Source organism: Talpa europaea (assembly GCF_964194135.1).
Source record: "Talpa europaea genome assembly, chromosome: 16".
In the NCBI taxonomy this organism is placed as follows: Eukaryota; Metazoa; Chordata; class Mammalia; order Eulipotyphla; family Talpidae; genus Talpa; species Talpa europaea.
Genome location: NC_140084.1, coordinates 50,185,501 through 50,205,530, shown reverse-complemented (window position 1 = coordinate 50,205,530; position 20,030 = coordinate 50,185,501). Strand labels below are relative to the sequence as shown.

At 58.6% G+C, this 20,030-nt stretch overlaps 2 protein-coding genes across 3 annotated transcripts; both read left to right on the top strand.

Annotated features, from left to right (window-relative positions):
• Window positions 1–1,418: 1,418 nt before the first annotated feature.
• MBOAT7 (membrane bound acylglycerophosphatidylinositol O-acyltransferase MBOAT7) lies at window positions 1,419–11,966 on the top strand (the record flags this gene model as incomplete). 2 transcript variants are annotated; one of them, XM_084257491.1, is made up of 7 exons in its annotated part: window positions 1,419–1,494; window positions 1,594–1,723; window positions 2,364–2,490; window positions 4,164–4,323; window positions 6,088–6,448; window positions 8,163–8,339; window positions 10,970–11,966. In XM_084257491.1, 7 exons carry the CDS (start codon window positions 1,419–1,421, stop codon window positions 11,358–11,360), a joined length of 1,422 nt encoding a protein of 473 aa, XP_084113617.1. In that variant the 3' UTR covers window positions 11,361–11,966. The 2 variants fall into 2 exon arrangements, with proteins under 2 accessions (XP_084113617.1, XP_084113618.1); XM_084257492.1 differs by lacking the exons at window positions 1,419–1,494; window positions 2,364–2,490 and having other exon boundaries at window positions 1,610–1,723.
• A 282-nt stretch (window positions 11,967–12,248) lies between these two features.
• On the top strand, window positions 12,249–19,842 carry TMC4 (transmembrane channel like 4; the record flags this gene model as incomplete). Its single annotated transcript, XM_084257403.1, has 15 exons — window positions 12,249–12,327; window positions 12,765–12,975; window positions 14,677–14,822; window positions 14,963–15,192; window positions 15,323–15,444; window positions 16,135–16,282; window positions 16,803–16,970; window positions 17,204–17,367; window positions 17,624–17,750; window positions 18,011–18,108; window positions 18,373–18,556; window positions 18,900–19,030; window positions 19,127–19,282; window positions 19,589–19,667; window positions 19,774–19,842. 15 exons carry the CDS (start codon window positions 12,249–12,251, stop codon window positions 19,840–19,842), a joined length of 2,112 nt encoding a protein of 703 aa, XP_084113529.1.
• Between the last annotated feature and the right edge of the window lie 188 nt (window positions 19,843–20,030).

Genomic DNA, 20,030 nt, shown 5'->3' with positions numbered 1-20,030 from the left:
ACCGGCGGAGCCACCGGCTACGCAGCGCGCCGCGCGCCGCTGCCTCCACCCCCCATGCCGACCCCTGCGTCAGCCTCGTCACGCAGCCACCTCAGCGAAAAGGGACAGCCGGGACCCGCCCCGCGGCGCCGTCGCCCCGCCTCCCCCTGAAGGGGCGCCCTGGGCCCGCCCCCTTGAGGCGCGCCCCCTCCGCCCCAGAATTCGGCGGGTTGCCCGGGTCCCGCCCTCCGAGCCCGCCTGGCCGGAGCCCCGCCCCCTCCCCCGGGCCGCCGGCCCTAGCCCCGCCCCCTCCTGGTGGCGTCCAGCCTGTGGCCCCGCCCCCTCCCGAACACGCGGCTCCGCCTCCAGCAAACCCGGGCGCCGGGCGGCCACGGCCCCCCCCATCGAGCCGACGCCCTCGGCCCCGCCTGCGTCCGAGCCGCGCGCTTCCGCGCTCGCCCGTCCCCGAAGGAGCCCGAAGCGGAGGCCCCGCCTCCTTCCCGGGCTCCGACGCCTCCCCCAGCCCCCCCGGTCCCGGCCCGGCCCGCCCCTTTCCGGGCTGCCGCTCGGCGGATGCGATCGGGGCCGGCCGCGGGCGCGTGTTCCTCGGTCGGGTCCGAGCGCCTCCGGGGCCGCCGCAGCCTGACGGGGCCGGGCCCGGGCCCCGGCCGCGTTCCCGACAGGCCCCGACGGGAGCGGGCGCGCGGGCCGGGCGGGGCGGGGGAGGCGTGGCGGGGCCGGCGGGCTCTGCTCGGCCGCCTCCTGCCCGCGCGCGGCGCGGAGCCGCGGGCCCAGGTGGGCTGCGGGCCCGGGGCGCCCCCGCGGCGCGGCGGGGCGGGGCGGGGCGGGGCGGGGCGGGGTCGCTGCGGGGCGGCGGGCGGCCGGGTGCGGGGGCGGCGCCGGGCGCGCGGCCGGCTGGAGGTGGCGTAACTGCCTGTGGCTTTGCCCGGGAGGATCTGACCCGCGCGGGGTGCACGCGACCCGGCTGGGCTGGGGGGCCGCTGCCGGCCCTTAGGGAGCCGGGGCCTCAGCTCCCAGAGAGGGGGCGGCTGGAGGCCTGGACTCCTGGTCCTCTGGAAGAAGGTCTGGGGGGTCTGGAGTGGAGGGTTCTCGAAGAGGGAGGGGCGGGGGGGGGATCTGGCTGGAGCGGCGGTTCCTGGATCCTCGAACGAGGATGCTGGGGGCCTGGAATCCTGGGTTCTCAAAGGAGAAGAGAACTGGAGGCCTGGGATGTCAAACCAGGGGGGCCCGGAGGTGGACGACTCCATCCTCCAAGGAGGAAGTACCTGGAAAGGGTCCGATTCCAGTGTTGTCAAAGAGCCGAGACAGGCTCCATGAACTTCAACAATGGGGGGGGGTGCGGATTCATGAATTTCCTGAAGGAGAAGGGGACCCCCCCCTCAGTCCTGGGTTCTTATCACCTGCCCCTCCCCCAGACCATGTCGCCTGAAGAATGGACATATCTGGTGGTTCTTCTTATCTCCATCCCCATCGGCTTCCTCTTTAAGAAAGCTGGTGAGTCAGGTTCCTTCTCCAGTGGAAAATAAGGGGGGAGGACCCAGGCGGGGGACCCTTTGGAAGGTTCTAGTCTTATGCTGTCCTTTCTCCCTGCAGGACCCGGCTTGAAGAGATGGGGGGCAGCAGCTGTGGGCCTGGGGCTCACCTTATTCACCTGTGGCCCCCACACCTTACATTCTCTGATCACCATCCTTGGGACCTGGGCACTCATCCAGGCCCAGCCCTGGTGAGATTTGGGGGTGGGAGGAGGGAGACTGGAGGGGGAGGAGGAAGCAAGAAGCAACCTGTTTCCCCTTGGGGGCTTCCTTCATTTCTGGCTGGTTCTCTGGGTGTCTTGTTTATCTCTGCAATTGCCGGGTCGTTGTGTCTTCAACTTTCCTTCATCTCCTGCCTTGTCTGGGTCTTGCCCGGTGTGTTTGTCCCCATCCTGTGCCTCCATGTCGTGGACTAGGAAGAGAGGGGGGACCTTACTTGTCTGCTGGCTCTGCCGTCATTCATATTCCTCTTCCTTCCCCCTCTCTCCTCCTTTTCCTCCCTCTCTCCATCTCTTTATTCCTCTTCCTGTCTCTCTCCTCTCTGTCTCTCCTCCCTCCTCTCTTTTTTTCCCCTTCTTCCAGAAAAAAATGGAGGGTTGATGCTCCCTGATGCTTCACCCTGATGCTCCCCTTAATCCCTCTTCATGCTCTTCTTTGTTACCGCACATTCTAAGTGGCTGTGCCTTTTATTCTGTTTCCGTCATGCTCACATTCCATCTTCCCCGCCCCCATTTCTGGTCTGGGGAGGTGGGGAGACTTTGTAGCTAGAATCTGGGGGAGGCCAAGGCCAGATCCCTGTGCCCAGCACAGCAGCCTCCTGCCTTTGCCCAGCTCCTGCCATGCCCTGGCCCTGGCCTGGACCTTCTCCTACCTCCTGTTCTTCCGCGCGCTCAGTCTGCTGGGCCTGCCCACTCCCACGCCCTTCACCAATGCCGTCCAGCTGCTGCTGACACTGAAGGTCAGACTCCATCCTGCCCTCCATCCTCCCCAACTTCACCCCCTCCTGGAAGCCACTGTGGGGAGGATACATGGGGGGGTGTGAAATTTTATCTCCCAAACCCTGGGGCCAGGTGGGACATTGCCGCTCTCTCTTCCCTGGGGTAAAGATGTATCCCCAAGTAACGTAACAGTAGGAGCCAGAGCTAAGGGTCCTACCCATGTGCTCCTTGCATCTCTGTAGCAAGCCATCTTGCTAGGGAGAAAAGACCCACACTGGGGAGGAAAGGCTTAATAGGACTTCAAACCGGAACACCCAAGTCTGACTTGAAACCACCTGGGAAAATGGGTGAAAACAGAGTCCCAGGCCTCGGCCAGACTGAAAAGTCATGCCTCCCTACTCAGTGCCGGGCCTCAAGGACCTATCAGTGGCCAGAACTGTGTGACAGGTGGTGCAGTGGGTGTCTTTGGATTCCAGTGCCCTATGGGGGGGGTTCAAGGCCAGGCTTGGTAGGCTCAGGGGAGGCTTGGAGGAAGAGTCTTTGGGATGCAGGGAGCAGCGTGTCTGCAAGGTTGCTCAGCCAGCCTGCCTTGCATCCACGCCAGCCTTGCCGACTTTGCCTCAGGAGAAGGAAAGAGAGCGTCCATAGGGCCTCGTTGGCCAACGTGAGGAGTCTAGACACCTTCCTGTGGATCCAGGAGGCACCGGAAGAGGTTTTCTGGTTTGTTGTCACCTTTTTGGCACGAGAGGTCATGCAGGCAGATATACACATTTAAAATCGCTCACTTGAGGCTGAGAATTTCGCACAGGCTGGGATGAGAAAGGGTCCTTATCCCAGTCCAGCACAGTCAGGCAAACTTGTAGCCCGCTGCATTTAGGGCAATTTGAAGTGTTCCTCTTTACACCAGTGGGGCAGGATGTAGAGGAGCCAGGAGGGTCAATGCGGGAGCCTGGGCCCAAGGGGCCGAGAGAAGGGGCCAGTGGTGGAACCTGGAAGGAAAGGCTTGGGGAGGCCATAGATCCACCACCTGGAGACAGTCCATAAAGGTCTGTCAACCCAAGATGTTCTTACAAGGGAGCCCCAGTGCTGCCCTCATCCTGCCTTCCTCCATTTCCACATGGGCCTCCCACCAGACAAAGCAAAAGAGGCCTGAAGACCAAGGCCTGTTCGCGCATAGCAGCCTGGGGTCTGGGAGGGGCAGTACAGCATACCCAGTCCACACTCAGAGACTTGAGGACTTACAGATCAGGGGTCCAGAGAGGATGGTGGTGACATTTAGGAGGGGAGACCAGAAAGAGGATCAATTTGCGCTTCAAAGAGTAGGTGAAACCACATTCCACAGTAGAGGTGGGAAATTTGACAGGTGCCCAGAAGACATCAGAGTATTGATGACAAAAGGCACGTTGATGAATAAGTTTGAGGTGGGGGAAGAAGTCTGGACGGGACAGAATTAGAGGTAGTCCGTGAGGATCTGGGTAGTATCTAAAGGCTCAGACTTCAGGGAAAACCCAGAGCAACAGGAATGATCCCAGGGGAAAGCCCCCCAGCTTATCGGACTAAAACCCTTACTCACCACTCGAGATTCTCCCAGCTGCCCTCAGTGCAGACGCTCAGCTCCCTTTTGCAGCTGGGGAGGTGGGTGTGAGGAAGGACCCCGGTCTGACCTGTCCCCACCCACACCCCTTTCCCCCAGCTGGTGAGCCTGGCCAGTGAAGTCCAGGACCTGCATCTGGCCCAGCGGAAGGAGCTGGCCACTGGCTTCAGCAAGGGGCCCAGCCTGGGGCTGCTGCCGGACGTGCCCTCTCTGATGGAGACGCTCAGCTACAGCTACTGCTACGTGGGAATCATGACTGGTGAGCGCTGGCTCCTCCCGTCCCCAGGGCTGTCTCCTGTACCCCATCTCCTGCCAGAGTCCCTGTTGTGGGTTCCCACCCTCTGTTCAGCATCTCCAGCTCTGGGGATGAGCCTCTGCTCCCAGGTCTGGGTCTGACTCCCGCACTGTCCCACGGCTTCTCCAGAGTGGGGACAGACTGTTCTGCTAAGTGATTCCTTGTAGCTGATGGGGAGCAAACAGATAAAGCAGAGAGATCAATGTGAGCTTGGTGTTTTTACCACCCTGGCAACATAATCTTAGTTTAGGATCCCATTTTTTCTTTTTTCTGAGATTTTTTACTCATTTTGTGACCATGAAAATCACAGTTTGACCATCATCACATAATTAACTAGGTCTGAACCATCCTGTCTGGCTCACTGTAGAGACTCTGTAGATGTGTTTGATCTTTAAAAACATGTCTTAATTTTTCAATCTTAATTTTCAGAAGAGCAGAGACATTTTACCACTTAATCTCTTGAAGTGATTAAGTTGCTCCTACTTTGTGAGTGCTATCTCGGGGGCTGGCCACCACATTTGTAGCTTTTGGCCACTGGGGCACGCTTTGTTTTTATATTTTTTTTAGATTTAATTTATTTATGCATACAAGAACAGGGGTGTAGGCCAGAGGTGCGGGGGGCGAGAGGATTCACCAGAGACAGAGTGGGGAGCAGAACAGGCAGACTGACTGAAACACACTGCTGAGGGGAGCAGCGGGGAGACAGGAGAGGTCTGCTGCACCCTGTGGGTCAGCTCCCTGGCCAGGGATTGAACTCGGCCACAGTGGCTGCGCATAGCTTGATAGTGCTGAGACTTTAACCCCTGCGCCACCAAGGAGGCCCACTGGGCACCCTTTGGTTTGCTGTTACTATCCCATGTTCAATTCAGAAACTATTATATTTTCCCATGTTGACCATATAGGTTTTCAGTTTTTTTTAACAACTTTTCGAGTTCTCCCTGCTGTGTTGCTTGGTGTTAGACTAGCCACAGAGTAGGGTAACTTTCACCACTGCGGAGGAGTGTCGTCGCCCCAGAATGAAACCTCGCACCCTTAGCCATCAGCCCCCAAACCTCCCTCTTCCCCCAGTCCTGACAACCACTCACTTTCTCTTGTCTGAGCTTTTATCTGTGGTGCCACACACTATTGGTGTGGCTTTGTGACCTCTCTGGCTTTCAATGCCCGTCACTTGTCTTAATTCCCATGGCTGCCTCCTCGGCCAGGCCCTCTTCTTACCATCGCTGCCTGTCCCGTTCCTGTTAGTGTCCCGCTCTGCGCAGCAGCCAGAGGAGTCTTAAGAAAAGGAGACTGGGGTCCCAACACTTCCCTGCTGGAGATCCCCCGTGAGTCTGCCCAGCACCCCCTGACTTTTCACACTGCTCACTTCCTGCTGTCCTTTAGACCCAGACCACCCCTGTCTCTTGGGGTCTGTCTCCACTTGTCTCAGCACCCCAGTACCGCTCATTCTTGGGAGTCTGTGTCCCTCTCTGTAATTGTCTATCTGTCTCCCTGTATTCCTCCCCGCCCCTCCAGTTCTTTGTGCCTTTCTCTCTGGGTGTCCGGCCCCTCCCTCTGGACGTCATGCCTCCACCCCCGGTCTCTGCTGCCTCTCTCTGTCTCTACCCCATTGTCCTCTTCCTCTTGCTCTGAACCCCCTCACCTCCCACACCCCAGGCCCGCCTGCAGACTGGAGCTCTGCCCACTTCCCCATGGGTTCAGACTCTGACCCCGGCCTCCCTCCTGCCACAGGCCCGTTCTTCCGCTACCGCACCTACCTGGACTGGCTGGAGCAGCCCTTCCCCGGGGCCGTGCCCAGCCTGCGGCCTCTGCTGCGCCGTGCCTGGCCGGCCCCGCTCTTTGGCCTGCTCTTCCTGCTGTCCTCCCACCTCTTCCCACTGGAGGCCGTGCGTGAGGACGCCTTCTACGCCCGCCCGCTGCCCGCCCGCCTCTTCTACATGATACCCGTCTTCTTCGCCTTCCGCATGCGCTTCTACGTGGCCTGGATTGCCGCCGAGTGCGGCTGCATTGCCGCCGGCTTCGGGGCCTACCCCGTGGCCGCCAAAGCCCGGGCCGGGGGCGGCCCCACCCTCCAATGCCCACCCCCCAGCAGGTCAGGCGGCGGGAGGGAGGCTGCCCAAGACCAGGCTGGCCCCCTCAGCGGGGGCTGGCCCTGCCCCTAGCCGGGAGGAGAGTGGGGAGAAGGGGGCGGGCCCACCACGAGTGGTTGGCAGTGTCACTTCTCGCCACCACAGCCCGCTTTCCCCTGTCTTAGGGAGACAGTCCTCCTGACACCCACAGACTGCCCCTGTTGCTAGCTTGTCATCCCCTTGGGATGGGGACTCGGTCTCTGTGACTTGAAAAAGGAAAGTGGGATCTTTAGCACCTGTGCCGCCCTAAAGGATTACCCCAATAACCACATGATTCCTGGTTGCCCAGGATGGGTAGCCCTTTGTTGCTAAGGAAGTGGTTCCCTAGCAACTGGACCATCCCAGTTTGCTAGGGAAGCAGGTTTCTTAGCAACCAGGGTCCACCCTTTCCTCACAAAAGGCATGTTCTTTGTTGCTATAGAAATAGCATCCCCTTAGTTGTTACAAGCCAGCATCCTCCCCCTGGGATGTCCTCACAGCCTATCGTTGCCCCGTTTCTATGGAAATGGCATCCCTAACCGTGCTGTCCTCTAGTGTGTTGGAGGGGAAGATACCATTCCTAGCAACCATTGCTCAGGAAGCCCCCTGGTAACTCTGGGTTGTCCTTGATTCTAGTATTGCCACCCCCAGCACCTTCATTGCTAGGTAAGGCAGACTGCTGATAACCACAGGCCCTCTTGTTGCTAAGGAAGTATCCCTCCTGTGTTGACAGGGAACTGGCTCCCCCTAGCAACTGGGAATGGACTGTGCTCTCCGCTCTTAACAGCCATAGTCTCTACCACCCAGGGCTGGGGGGGGGACTAGGGGAGCAGCCCTCTGTAGTTCTGAGGACGACTCCTTGCTAGGGCCATGCCCATAGTGAAATGCCATTCAACACAAATTTATCGTCACTGCTCCTGTGGCTAGAGTGTACCCCAGAAAAAGAGGAAGCAACCTGATGAAGCCAACCCTGATGGCGTCCCTCCTGTGATCAGAAGCAGAGTTCACGGGGCCAAGCATATTCCCCACTACTCGAACAATCACAAAGACCAATAGCAGGAAAGGCCCTTTTATGTTTTTTGTTTTTTTCTCCTTTCTGTTGGTTGGAGAGTGCCGGCTTTGTGGGTGGGGGAGGGTAGCAGGGTTCTGATCAAGGAAAGGTCCTTGTAGAAGCTTTTCTAAAACCAGCTAGACCTGGTTGCTAAGGAATGCCCTTTCCCTAGCAACAGAGATCATCCTGCTGTCCTTGGGCTCGGCACATCTCCCTAGCAATCCACGAACCCCCTCGTTGTTAGGGATGCCCTTTCATTAGCAACCACAGTGTCTGACCACCTAGAAGGGCGCACACTTACAGGTATCTCTAAATACCCTGAGCTCAGGTGCCAAGGAATGGCCCTTCCCTAGCATCTGAGACTAGTGAAGGGTGAGGCTGCTAAGGACTCGTAGCTTCGCAACTGTAGCCTTTCCACGGTTTTCGTGGCTGTCGCAGGCCCCGTTTAAGAGAAACCCATTGCTGTTGAATTGTGCCCCCAGGACTCCCCCCAAAGGCTCCCTCTGGGCTACCCTCCCCTGTTGCCCTAGCAAATATGTCAGCCCATGACCCCCTCCTTAGCAGCGGGGCTGGGACAGTAGCCAGCAGTGGGAGGAGGCCTGGCTGAGCTGCATGTCTGTCCCCCACCCTCATCCTCCACCCCCCAGTCCGGAGAAGGCGGCCTCCTTGGAGTACGACTATGAGACCATCCGCAACATCGACTGCTACGGCACGGACTTCTGCGTGCGGGTGCGGGATGGCATGCGGTACTGGAACATGACGGTGCAGTGGTGGCTGGCACAGTACATCTACAAGAGCGCGCCTGCTCGCTCTTACGTCTTCAGGTGAGTCCTTCCTGCCCGGGAGGTCGCGGCAGAACTACATCTCCCGGGAGCACCCTGGGCAGCCTCTGCCTCTTCAGCCAGCCTCTCCCCAAGGCGCATGGGAGTCGGAGACGCAGCGCCTTAGGCCTGGGGTTGAGCCATCAGGTTGGTGTTACTCTGGCATCAATTGTTCCCCTTCTGTGACCCCCGGTTTCTATTTCTGTAAATGCAGCCTCATTCCAGAGATTCAACCCTGTGGACTCAGTAGCCAGACTTTCCCAGATGTTGGCCTCGACCCTTCGAGGGGGTTAATGCTGTTACCATTTCCTAGGCTGATGGGAGGACCGTCAGGTCCAGTGCGACGCGCGCTTGCCGAGGTGCTGACAGCCGCGCGCTCGCTTCATGTTCGCTTTCACCACTTCACCCTGCCGGTATTTCCTGGGTGGTCAGTTTATGTGGGACATGGTTATTTTTACAACCTTAGGCAGTAGGGACCCTTATCACCCCCAGAGTATTATTTTTTAAGACAAAAAGTCAAACACGTCTACGTCCGTCACCCATGGGTAGAGACCCGCGTGACTCCATATTTTACTCCCTTGGCTTCAGTCCCCATGTAAACAGCTGAGACAAGTCATCCCCCAGTTACAGATGAGGAGACCGAGGATCAGGGGTTAGGCTACCTGCCGAGTGCCACCAGATGAGCTCAGAACGCACATTCTCAAAATAAAGCCATTGATGATGGCTACTTGGGAGCTCCACTACCTGGGCACGTGACCCCGGGTGTATGGTTTAAAGTCTGCTCGGCTTGGTGTGGGGAATGGAATGGGGGGGAGGGGCAGGAGGTAAAGCGGGGAGACAAATTCAGAGGCCTGTGGGGCTGGCCAGGTGGGAGAGGATGTCCCTGCACAGGAGTGGACAGTGGCTGGAAATGAGTGGATGGGTCGGACATGGCACAAACTGGACGTGGGGCCTGGTGCCTGATGGAGAGCCAGGTGGGCCATTTGCCTGGAAGGGGGACAGCCTGGGCAGGAAGAAGTTTCTGGAGTGGGGAAGATGCGGAAGTGAGACTTGGGCTGAGTCCCACTAACTTTGAGGCAACTCTTGGATTTCTGGGGTGGGGGTTGTGCAAGGAGGCCATTAGATAGCAATTAGTTATGTGATTCTGGTGTGTACAGGGAGGGTGGTGTGAGAAGCAGACACTTGAGCACTCTCAGGTAGAGGTGATACTTGCAGCTCCCGTCTCAGGATAAGGTCAAAGCATGGGGTGCTTCAGGTGTTAAGACAGGGGACTACCAAGTGCGGGTGAGAGCCATACCCCTAGGGGGCATTGGGTAGTATCTGAGAGTTTTTTGGTCTTCACAGAGAGGTTGTGCTGGCACCTGGTGGGTGCCACCACCCTCCTCCCCAAGTGATCAGCTCCAAAGAGCAGTAACTCTGAGATTGAGACTCCTGGTGGAGACTAGGGACCTAGAGAAGGAGCCAGCGGAGACGCAGCCAGCAAGAGGGAAGGAGAGATTAGGGAAGAGCTGATTCCTGAGGGAAGCCCAGGGCGCCAGAGGCTCAAGGAAGGAGGGATCAGCTGTGCTGCAGGTATAAGCTCTGGGGCAGTGGGATGAGAGGCTGTGGGCTCTGGTTACCTTGGCAACCCTGATGGGCGCCTTTGGAGAGTGGAAGGGAACGCTGGAACTGTGTGGGCTCAAGAGGAGCAGCAGAGGAGAAGCGAGGGGCACATTCACTGCACAGGGGAGAGCCAAGCTGCTGTCCTGTTCCCTGCCTTAGGGGGAATTTTTAAATCCCACAGAATCTTCTCTCCACCATGAGTAGGAAAGAGAGGAGCCAGTTTCGTAGTGAATAAGCAGTCAGCCAGATTGCAACATTCTGTCTATGTTTGAGATAGAATCTAGAATTTCTAGAGCGCAAGGATGCTTTGGCCCCAAATTGGAGGACTTCCCAGTCTGCTTGCTGCGCCTTTCATCCCCGGTTCGCCGGGTACTGTGGGCAGCCAAGTGTCTATCTGAAGGAAGAATAAAACTCCTGTCTCTAGGATAAGCAAGTGGTCACAGCTGGGGCCAAGCTTAGGATGAACCCCAACAGGGGCGGGGAGATGTGCGCCCTGTCTCCCTTGTCTTGTCTGGTTCCAAGAGATGACTTCCAGGCTGCCGGGGGCGATTCCTGGATGGCAGTGCTTCTGGAGGCTTGTTAGACTTTTTTTCCCTGAAGATTTACATTTATCTCCCAAGTTCACAGAAATCGTCCCAAGGACAATTTCAGGGAAATTGTCTAAGAAGGGAGGGAAGGAAAGTTCTCCCTGACAGCAACAGGCCGGTTCAGCCTTTTCATGGACGCTGGGCCCCCGCGCTGGGGACCTCAGAAGAGATTGTGGCCAAACATTTCTGTATCTTCACGGGTCAGGAATATACCCTGCATCCCTCAAGGAGGAAGCAGCTAGAAACTAGGGTTCCTCCATCCTGAGACAAATGGATGCTGGGGAGAGTTATTGGGCTCCAGAAGAGAGTCTCTGGGTCTGATGGAGGAGGTGGCTGGGGGTCTGCATTCCCTATTCGGAGGGAGGAGGGGCCGGGGGCCTGGACTCCTGGTCTAAGGGTGGAGGGCAGGGACTATCCTGGTCCTAACTCCCAGCCCCTCCCCAGGAGTGCCTGGACCATGCTGCTGAGCGCCTACTGGCACGGCCTCCACCCTGGCTACTACCTAAGCTTCCTGACCATCCCGCTGTGCCTGGCCGCCGAGGGCAGGTTGGAGTCGGCCCTGCGGGGGCGGCTTAGCCCCGGGGGCCAGAAGGCTTGGGACTGGGCGCACTGGTTCCTGAAGATGCGGGCCTACGACTACATGTGCATGGGCTTCGTGCTGCTCTCGCTGCGCGACACGCTGCGGTACTGGGCCTCCATCTACTTCTGCATCCACTTCCTGGCCCTGGCTGCGCTGGGGCTGGGGCTGGCTCTGGGTGGAGGAAGCCCCAGCCGTCGGAAGCCGGCCTCCCAGGCCGCTGCTGGCCTCGCGCCGGAAAAGCTCCGGGAGGAATAAGCTGCCATCCTGCCCCTTCTGCCTGCGGCCCAGCCACCAAGCTTTTGCCTGGGAATTCTGTGAACCAGGCTGCCGCCTCCTTTGCCAGAAAGAACCCTCATTTGACTTGGGGCCTGGAGAGGATTCCCACTTCCCCAGCACAACCCTGGCCTCCCATAAAGCACAGGTCTGGGTGGGGGGACAACCCCCTGCTACCTCACCTCTGGCCCGGTCTCCAGAAGGGCAGTTTCCCGCCCGTAAAGTGAAGCTGTCCAGACAGGAGTGTGCCTGGGTCCCTGTGCCTGGGTCCAGATTTTCAGAGCGTGCTGCCCTTCCCACGTGGTTTCAGGGACCAATTCCCTTTGGGCCATGGTGTGGGAACGTAGCTTCAGGACACGTTCTGGGAGTGGGAAGTGCCTTTCTCGCAGCTCTTGCTCCTCCTCATCCAACCAGTATTTCAGAGCTGGGAGGGGTCTAAGCGTCCCTTCCACGTGGGGGAAGCGCAGGCGCTGATGAGCAGGCCTTGGGCCCTCTGATCCTACGGGTTGCATCAGCTACCACGGGGTCCCACCGCTCCTGCCACCCCTTGTCATCCTCTGGCCTAAGACAGGCTCGGAATTCAACAGTCTCCCCCAATAAAGTGTCACACAAAGACGCTGTGTCCGAGTGTCTGTGGGGGTGCCGGCTGCCAGCCCGATTCCGATCGTGGGGGTGCCAGCTGCCAGCCAGGCTCCCAGAAGCGGGGCGGGCACCTGCGGGCTTGCCTGCCCAGAACTAGAGAACAGGAAGTGCTCGGCAGTCCTTGGGCCACCTGGCGGCCAGGTGCAGACCCGCCCCGTTCCTCCCTCACCTGGGGCAGTCCCCGCCCCAGTGGCTCCAGGAGACGGAAGCGCAGCAGTGCCTGGGGCCATGGACGAGAGCCCAGCCTGGGACCCTGAGCCCCGGGGCTCCTCTGGGAGGTGGCCTGCACCCCGGGAAGCCCGAGCAGGTCGGGGAGCAGGGGGGAGGTCAGGTCTAGCCCCCCAAATTAGGTAGAAGTCCCCAGGGAGGAGAGCCACCAAGGCCTGGGCTTTGGGTCCAGAGGGCGGAGGGGGAGGGGTTTCGATTGCTGGGTTTCTGGGGAGAAGGTTGGGACGCCTAGCTGGGGGAGGAGGGGTACTGAGATCCAGATCTGAGCTTTGTGGGAGGGAAGGAGAAGAGCTAGGGACTGTGACACAGATATCTGAGGAACAAGAGGAGCCAAGGTCCTCAAATCCAGAATACAGGGGGGGAAAGTTGAAGGATTCATTGCTGGGGTAGCAGGGTTCTGGGGGTGCCACACGTGGGCACTTGGGGAGGGGCTGGGGATCTGGTCTCCTAGGTCTGACAGAGGAGGCTGGGGATCTGGACTCCTGGGTCTTCCCAGCACCCCGCCTCTTGCTCCAGGCCGGGCACTGTCCTCTGTGCTGAATGAGCTCCCCAGTGCTGCTACACTTCGGTATCGAGGCCCCGGGGTGCTGCCCTGGGGAGCCCTCCAGGAGGAGGACGGGGACCAGCAGTGGAGCGCCCAGGCCTTCGCTGAAGCTGCCCAAAATGAACTGCAGGACCACCCTTCCCGGGAACTGCCCTGGCCCATGGAGGCCAGGCGAGCACACAGGTGAGGCCCTCCCCCCGATATCCCCGCTCTGGGGCGCGTGCCACCTCCCCCTTGTTGGGTCCCTGTCCATCAGTCTGCCCTGTTTCCCTCTGCCCGGGTGGGTTCCTTTTCTCCCGTCCGAGTCTGCTTCTCTGCCTCCCACTTTCCATGTCTCAGGGACGCTCTTCTCTGCCTCCAAGCCCACCTTTGCCTCAGTTTCCCGCTGCATCTATTGTCTCTATCTTTCCTCTCCCCTTTGTGTCCGTCTTGGCCTCCCCCTCACAGCCTGTTGCCCTTCACTTCTTCCTCTCGACGCTACATGATTTGCCAGGCACAGTGTCAAGGGAAACGCTGGACCTGTTGTTGAACAACTATGGCCCTTCTGAGAATGGAGTGCTGTGCGCCTCTCTGAGAGGCCTGGAAGTAATCATCCTTTTGTTCTACAATTCTGGGATCAATCCCTGGGGGGAGCGGGGTGGGGGGCAGCTTTTCCAAACCACCAAGCTATTTCCTAATACCAGCAGCGTGTCTGACTATTGAAATTCTCCCATGATTTACTGGGAGACAGTGTGAAGTCCCGGGGTGCTGCCCTGGGGAGCCCCGGAGGAGGAGGAGGGCCAACAGTGGAGCTCCCAGGCTTTCGCTGGATAAGGGCTTGGCCAACCCGCTGCCTCCCCACCTCAGATGCCAGCCCACGTCCAGGCTGTAGCCTGCGCTTCTAACTGGCTATAGGCGGCAGTTAGCTTGCCAGAGCAGCTCACAGGAATCGGGGAAACCTGCACTCACTAGACCACCGGTTTGTTATAAAAGGGGATAACTCAGAACAGCCACATGAAAGAGATGTAGAGAGCGGGATATGGGAAAAGGGCACGGAGCTCCCATGCCAGCTCCAGGGCACCACCCTCGAATCTCCATGTGTCCACCAACCCAGAAGCTCTCCGAACCCGTCCTTTGAGGTTTAGTGAAGGCTTTATTACCTGGGTGTGCAGGATTACCTCACTGGGGGCAGATCCCATCTCCCGCGGTGTTCCTTCCCGCGCAGGCCCCGCCCTTTACGCTCAGCTCAGTTCCCAGACAGCCAGTACGCATCCTCCCTGCCGCCAAAGCCAAGGCCTCGGTGTAAACTCGGGTGCCGTTGAAAGCGTTGTCAACGGGCAGACACCTGGACCGCTCTCAGTATCACTGAGGATATGCCAAGGTTTTTAGGAGCTGTGTGCCTGGAATGGGGGCAAATGCCAAATATAAATATTTCTTGTTATAAATCACAGTATCACTTTTTCCTCCTGTTTTTTTTTTTTTTTTGCATTGTTTTTCTTGCAATTAGCCTATAGAGAAACGCAGAAGCCTTGACATAGGCGTTAAGTACTGAGAAAGCAAATATGCTGGGGGGTGTGGGAGGGAGAAAGAGGAGCAAGGTTGCAGCGGGGAGCATGCACTGCCTCTCTGTGTCCCGCTCTGCACCTCCCAGAACCTCTTCCCAAACTTGCTTTTCTTTCCCGTTTCACCCCCATGCTTGCTCCTTAAAGAGCAGAGCTTCTGCCCTGTCGATTAGTAGCCAGTTGCAGCCTGCTTCCCCTCCACCCCAGGTGGGAGTCTCCCGGCTGCGGCTTACCTGGGCCCCAGGACCACCCCATCAATGGCACGATGTTTCTCCACTTGAGTGGCTTCCACGTGGGGACTGCTGGGGCCTTCACTTTCTGTCTGACTCTGTTTCCTGCCCAGGCAGAGATACACCAGGGACCAAGAGGCTCAAGTCTCGGGGTCCAGAGCCACCCACTGGGCCCGACAGCTTCGGAGATCCAAGGAGAAGCTTCGGAAAGGCCTGCACACCTTGAAACCCTGGTCGTGGACGCTGAAGAAGATAGGGGGTGCGGTGGGGCTGCGGGTGGCATCTTGGGCTGTGGCCAGACTCCTGGCTACGTGTGAGGAGGGGCTGGGGATCTGGACCCTGGAGGCTGGGAGGGGAGGGGTTAGGACCCCAGGCCTTTCTGCTGCACCCCCACCGCAGGCCAATATGGCGCTGGCACCGAGTCCTACTTCTCGCTGCTGCGCTTCCTGCTGCTTCTCAATGTGCTGGCCTCCGTGCTCAAGGTGTGCTTGACGCTGCTGCCCACCTGGGTGGGACAAGCTCCCCCAGGGCCCCCAGGTGGCAACTCCACGACGTGTGGAACCTACAACCCCACACAACAGGGCCTGGTCTCCTTCTCCAGCCAACTCTTCAACTTGCTCTCGGGACAGGTGAGTGCCCTGGTCCCTGGGAGCCGACCTCTGAAACCCCCAGTACCCTGGTGGCCCTTCCATCTCCTGCTCCCGGTACCCTCCAGCCGCCTTACTCCACGGTGACCCCTCTCTGTCCTCCCCTCCCTAGGGCTATCTAGAATGGTCACCTCTCTTCTACGGGTTCTACCCGAGCCGCAACCCCCTGGCGGTCACCTACCTGTGCTCTGTCTTCGCCATTGGCCTCCTCTGCCTGCTGCTCATCCTGCATCGGTCAGTGACACGTGGGATCCCAGACCCCCTTCTCTGGTGGGTGGAAGGGGAGTCATGGTGGAGGAGGCCCTCTCCCCAAGAATCCGGAGCCCTTCTCTGTTACCCCTTTCTCTGTGAATTGAAATCAATTTAAAAAAAATGTAAAAGACTTATTTATTTATGCAGACAAGAACTGGAGTACAGGCCGGAGGTGGGGGTGGCGGTGGTGGTGAGAGGATTCACCAGAGACACAGTGGGGAGCAGAATGGGCAGATTTACTGAAATCCACTGCTGAGGGGAACAGTGGGGAGACAGGAGAGGTCTGCTGGGCCCTGTGGGTAGCTCCCTGGCTGGGGATGGAACCCATGCTGCAGAGGCTGCGGACATCTTCACAGAGCTGTGCTTAACCCCTTGCGCCACCAGGGAGGCCCTCTCTCTTATTTCCTGTACTCCTGCTTTCTAGGTCTCTTTTCCTCCTTCTGAGTCTTTGTCTCCTGTTCTTTAGTCTGTCCCCATTGGAGTCTCAATGTCCCCTCGAAGTCTGTCTCTCCCTAGTATCTTTGTCCCTCTCCATCCACCCCTGGCCCTTCCCTCTGGAGTTGTCCCTGAGTTCCGGTATGCCTTCCTCGGGGTATCTCTGAACCCTTCCGTTGGCCCTGGCCCAACGGCTCTCCCTCAGGCTCCTGCCACACCCCGTCTCCTCTCTCTTAGCTCCGTGCGTGGGCTGAAGCAGACATTGTTGGCTGAGTCGGGGGCTCTGACCAGCTACAGTCACCGGGTGTTCTCCGCCTGGGACTTTGGCCTCTGTGGAGATGTCTATGTGCAGCTGCGACAGCGCAACATCCGCTTTGAGTTGCAGGTGGGCCTAGGGGGCAGGGTCTACCGCCAGAGTGGGAGTGGGGCCTAGACCAGAGTCGGAGCTCCAGGGAGATGTTGAGCGGAGCTTTCTCCTCAGGAGGTGGGCCTTGGGGGAACGTGTGGGCTGGGTGGAGACCAGGGTAGGCTTGCCTAAGGTCAAAAGGTACAGGAAAACCAGCTGCAGGAAGGAGATGGGGCCCAAAGCCCCTTGGTGTAAAGAGATGGGTATGGCCAGGAAGGGCTTGATAAAGTAGACCTGTAATTCTCACCAGGCTCCAGTGTTGTATGGAGCCATGCAGGGGTGTGGCTGGGGTGCTGAGCAGGACGATGAAGGGGTGCAGCTAGGGAGCCAGGCAGGGCCGTGGAAGGAAGGGGCCGGGAGAGCTAGATCATCACCGGGAGGGGTATGACAAGGATCACAGAAGTCTAGAGGGGCAGTGTGGCTTCCCTTCAAGTCAAGGCGGGATGCTGGACCACTGGACCTAGGGGAATGGGGCGTGATTAGACATCTCTCCTCTCAGGTGGAACTGGAGGAAGCGAAGGTGCGGCAAAAGGCTTCAGTGCGGACCCTGGGGCAGCAAGTCAGGCTGTGGTCAGTGAGGGTGCTGCTCAACCTGGTAGTGATGGCGCTTCTGTGCGCCGCCTTCTATGGTATCTACTGGGTTACGGAGTACATCGTGGAGCTAAAGGTGCGGCAGGCTCTTGAGGGGAAAGAGGGGACACAATCTTGAAACCTACATTTCCAAGGGTGAAGGGGATTAACTTTATGATTCCCGGGCTCTTACAGAGGAGGGGTTGGGGAGGCATATTAGGACCCAAGGCTTCCGGGTCCTCAAGGAAGAAGAGGCTGGGGGAGCACCTTAGACTGGCTCCTGCAAGACCCAACAGCGTCATCTCTTGGCCCACCCTCCTTCCCTCACAGAAAATGGCCTTTGTCCAGAAGACACCACTGGTAGCGCTGGGGGTGGATTACCTTCCGTCCGCCTTCATTTCCGGGTTCAACTTCGTGCTGCCACCCGTGTTCAAGCTCCTCGCCCCGATAGAGGGCTACACCAGGAGCCGCCAGATTGCTCTTGTCCTGCTAAGGTTCCAGCCTTCTGGGGTGGGCGGGAATGCTGGCGAGGCTGGTCAAAAGACACAGATTAGCAGATAAGACATCTGGGGGACATGGGATCCAGTGAGATGTGAGATCTGGATGCAAATTCTCATGCTCCGTCATTGAGCCTCAATGTCTTCATCTGTGAAATGGGAGAATTGTGAGTGTTTCCCAGCAGGAAGGTCCCGGCACGCGGTGGATGCTTGGTCCGTGCTGATTTCCCTTCCTCTTGCTTGCCCTTGCCAGGACGGTGTTTCTCCGCCTGGCCTCCCTGATGGTCTTGCTCTTCTCTCTCTGGGATCAGATCACTTGCAGCGGCAATCCTGAGAAAGAGCTGTGCAAACTCTGTGGCTATAATTCCAAAGAGTTTCCGGTAGGAAGGATTGGGGTGGAGGGGCGCTAGGACTCCTAGGTCCTGGAAGGAAATGGGAAGCTGGGGTCTAGACTCCTGGTTCGGGGAGGAAAGAGGAGCTTGAGGTGCTAGAATGTCCTCCCCTTGGGGACGGGGGTATGGACCTATCCAGACAAAGTGCTGATACTATGCCCATGTGCTAGCAATTTGGAGACTCAAGGGCTCAGGCCTTTAGGTGCCTGGGTCCTGAGGTCTTTCTGCCTGGTTTCTTCTTTTCTCAGTGCTGGGAGACTCGACTGGGGCAAGAGATGTACAAACTTATGCTCTTTGATCTGCTGACTGGATTCGCTGTCACGTTCCTCATCCAGCTTCCCCTGAAGTGAGATCCCTGCCCTTCATCCACTCCCTTTGCCCCGCCCCTTTCCATCCCGGCCTCTGACTGCTCAGTTTCTTTAGGCCAGGTCCTCAGCCTCTGCCCCTTTTAGTGTTAGGTGATCTTCTCTCTGACCACACTCCTACCTGGCAAGCAGGCGCCGTCCCTTGGGCACACCCCCTCCAGAACCGCACTTCCCATAGGGCGGGAGGGGGGCAGCTTGGAAATCACGGGTGGCGCGCCCCTGACTCAGCTGGTCCTGCCCCTCAGGCTGTGCGGTGGCCTCTGTCCCGGAGCTCTGGGACGCATGTTGGGATCACGGGAGTTCCAGGTGCCCGACGAGGTGCTGGGGCTCATCTATGCACAGACGGTGGTCTGGGTGGGCAGTTTTTTCTGTCCTCTCCTGCCCCTACTCAATGCGGCCAAGTTCCTGCTGCTTTTCTATTTAAAGAAGGTGAGGGGGTGGGAGGATCCTTGGGTGCGAAGCAGGAGGGTCTGGGTGCTGGGTGAGGTGGGGACTGAGGGGTGTGACTTCAAGGTCCTACAGGATGAGGATGCTGGGCCCCCAGACTACTGAGTCCTGAGAGGGGAGGGCGCTGGGTGTGAGAGAAGGTGTGTAGGTCATCCTGACTTTTAGGTTTGAGGGAAGAGCGGGGGTCCTGACTCCTGGGTCTGATGGTGGGAAAAAAATGAGGACTCCTGGGTCCTGACTGAGACAGGGCTGGGGGCCAGGGTTACTGGATGGTGAAAAAGGAGAGGCTGGAGCTCACACTGCTTTCCCCTCCTCTCCCCTCCAGTTCATACTTTTTTCCGCCTGCTCCCCGGCCTCGCGCACCTTTCGAGCTTCCACTGCAAATTTCTTCTTCCCTTTGGTCCTCCTCCTGGGTCTGGCCATGTCTGCTGTTCCTGTTCTTTACAGCATCTTCCTGTAAGTGTGGGAGGTGCCTGCCTCTCTCCCTTCCCTCACCCTCATCCAAGACGCTGACTCTTGACTATGTTGAGCTCTGCCTGCCTCTGACTTCAGGATCCCACCTTCTAAGCTGTGTGGTCCATTCCGGGGACAGTCATCCATCTGGGACCAGATCCCCAAATCTATTTGTGACCTCCCTGAGACGGCCCAGAATTTTCTCTTCTTCCTGGGCACCCAGGCTTTTGCTGTGCCCCTTCTGCTGATCTCCAGGTGAGGAGGTTCAGACTTTTAGGTCTGAGTTTGAATGTGTGGGATCTGGGGACCCTGCTGCATGTGTGTCTAAGAAAGGAGGGAACTGGGGACCCAAACTCCTGGGAGGGAGAACGGGGGCCTGGACTCTTAGGTCTGAGGGAGGAGGCTGGGGGCCTGGACTCCTGGTCAGAGGGAGGAGTCGGATGGAAATTGGCCTTCCTGGGTCTGAAGTTAGAGATCCAGGCCCGCGGTTTCAAAGGCATCGTAAGTCAGTGACACTGGCAAGAGCGTTTCGCGAGCGGCTGTCATTCCGGTCTCCTCTAGCATCCTGATGGCATATACCCTGGCTCTGGCTAACTCATACGGACGTGTCATCTCTGCACTCAAACGTCAGATGGAGATGGTGAGCCAAGTGGGGTGCCTGAGAAGGGCTCCCCGGGAATATGGATGGGAAGGGGCTTGGGGGAGAGGGATGCGTCTCACCGCCACCTCTTTATCTTTCACCCCAGGAAGCCCAGAATAAAGTCTTCCTGGCACAGCGCGCCGTGGCGCTGAGCTCGGCCCGGGCGACTCTTTGACCTCCCAGACCGGCTGGGGTGACGTCCCACTCTGAGATGCCCCAGGCGACGTCCTCTACAACACGGCACAACCGGAGAAGGCCCGCGCCCTTCCAACCCTGCGATTCGGAGAGTTCCAGGGCCCCCAAGTCCCTGTCCAGTGTCTGTCCTCCCAGCGTCAATAAACAGCGCTGAGGCGTCCGAGCGGG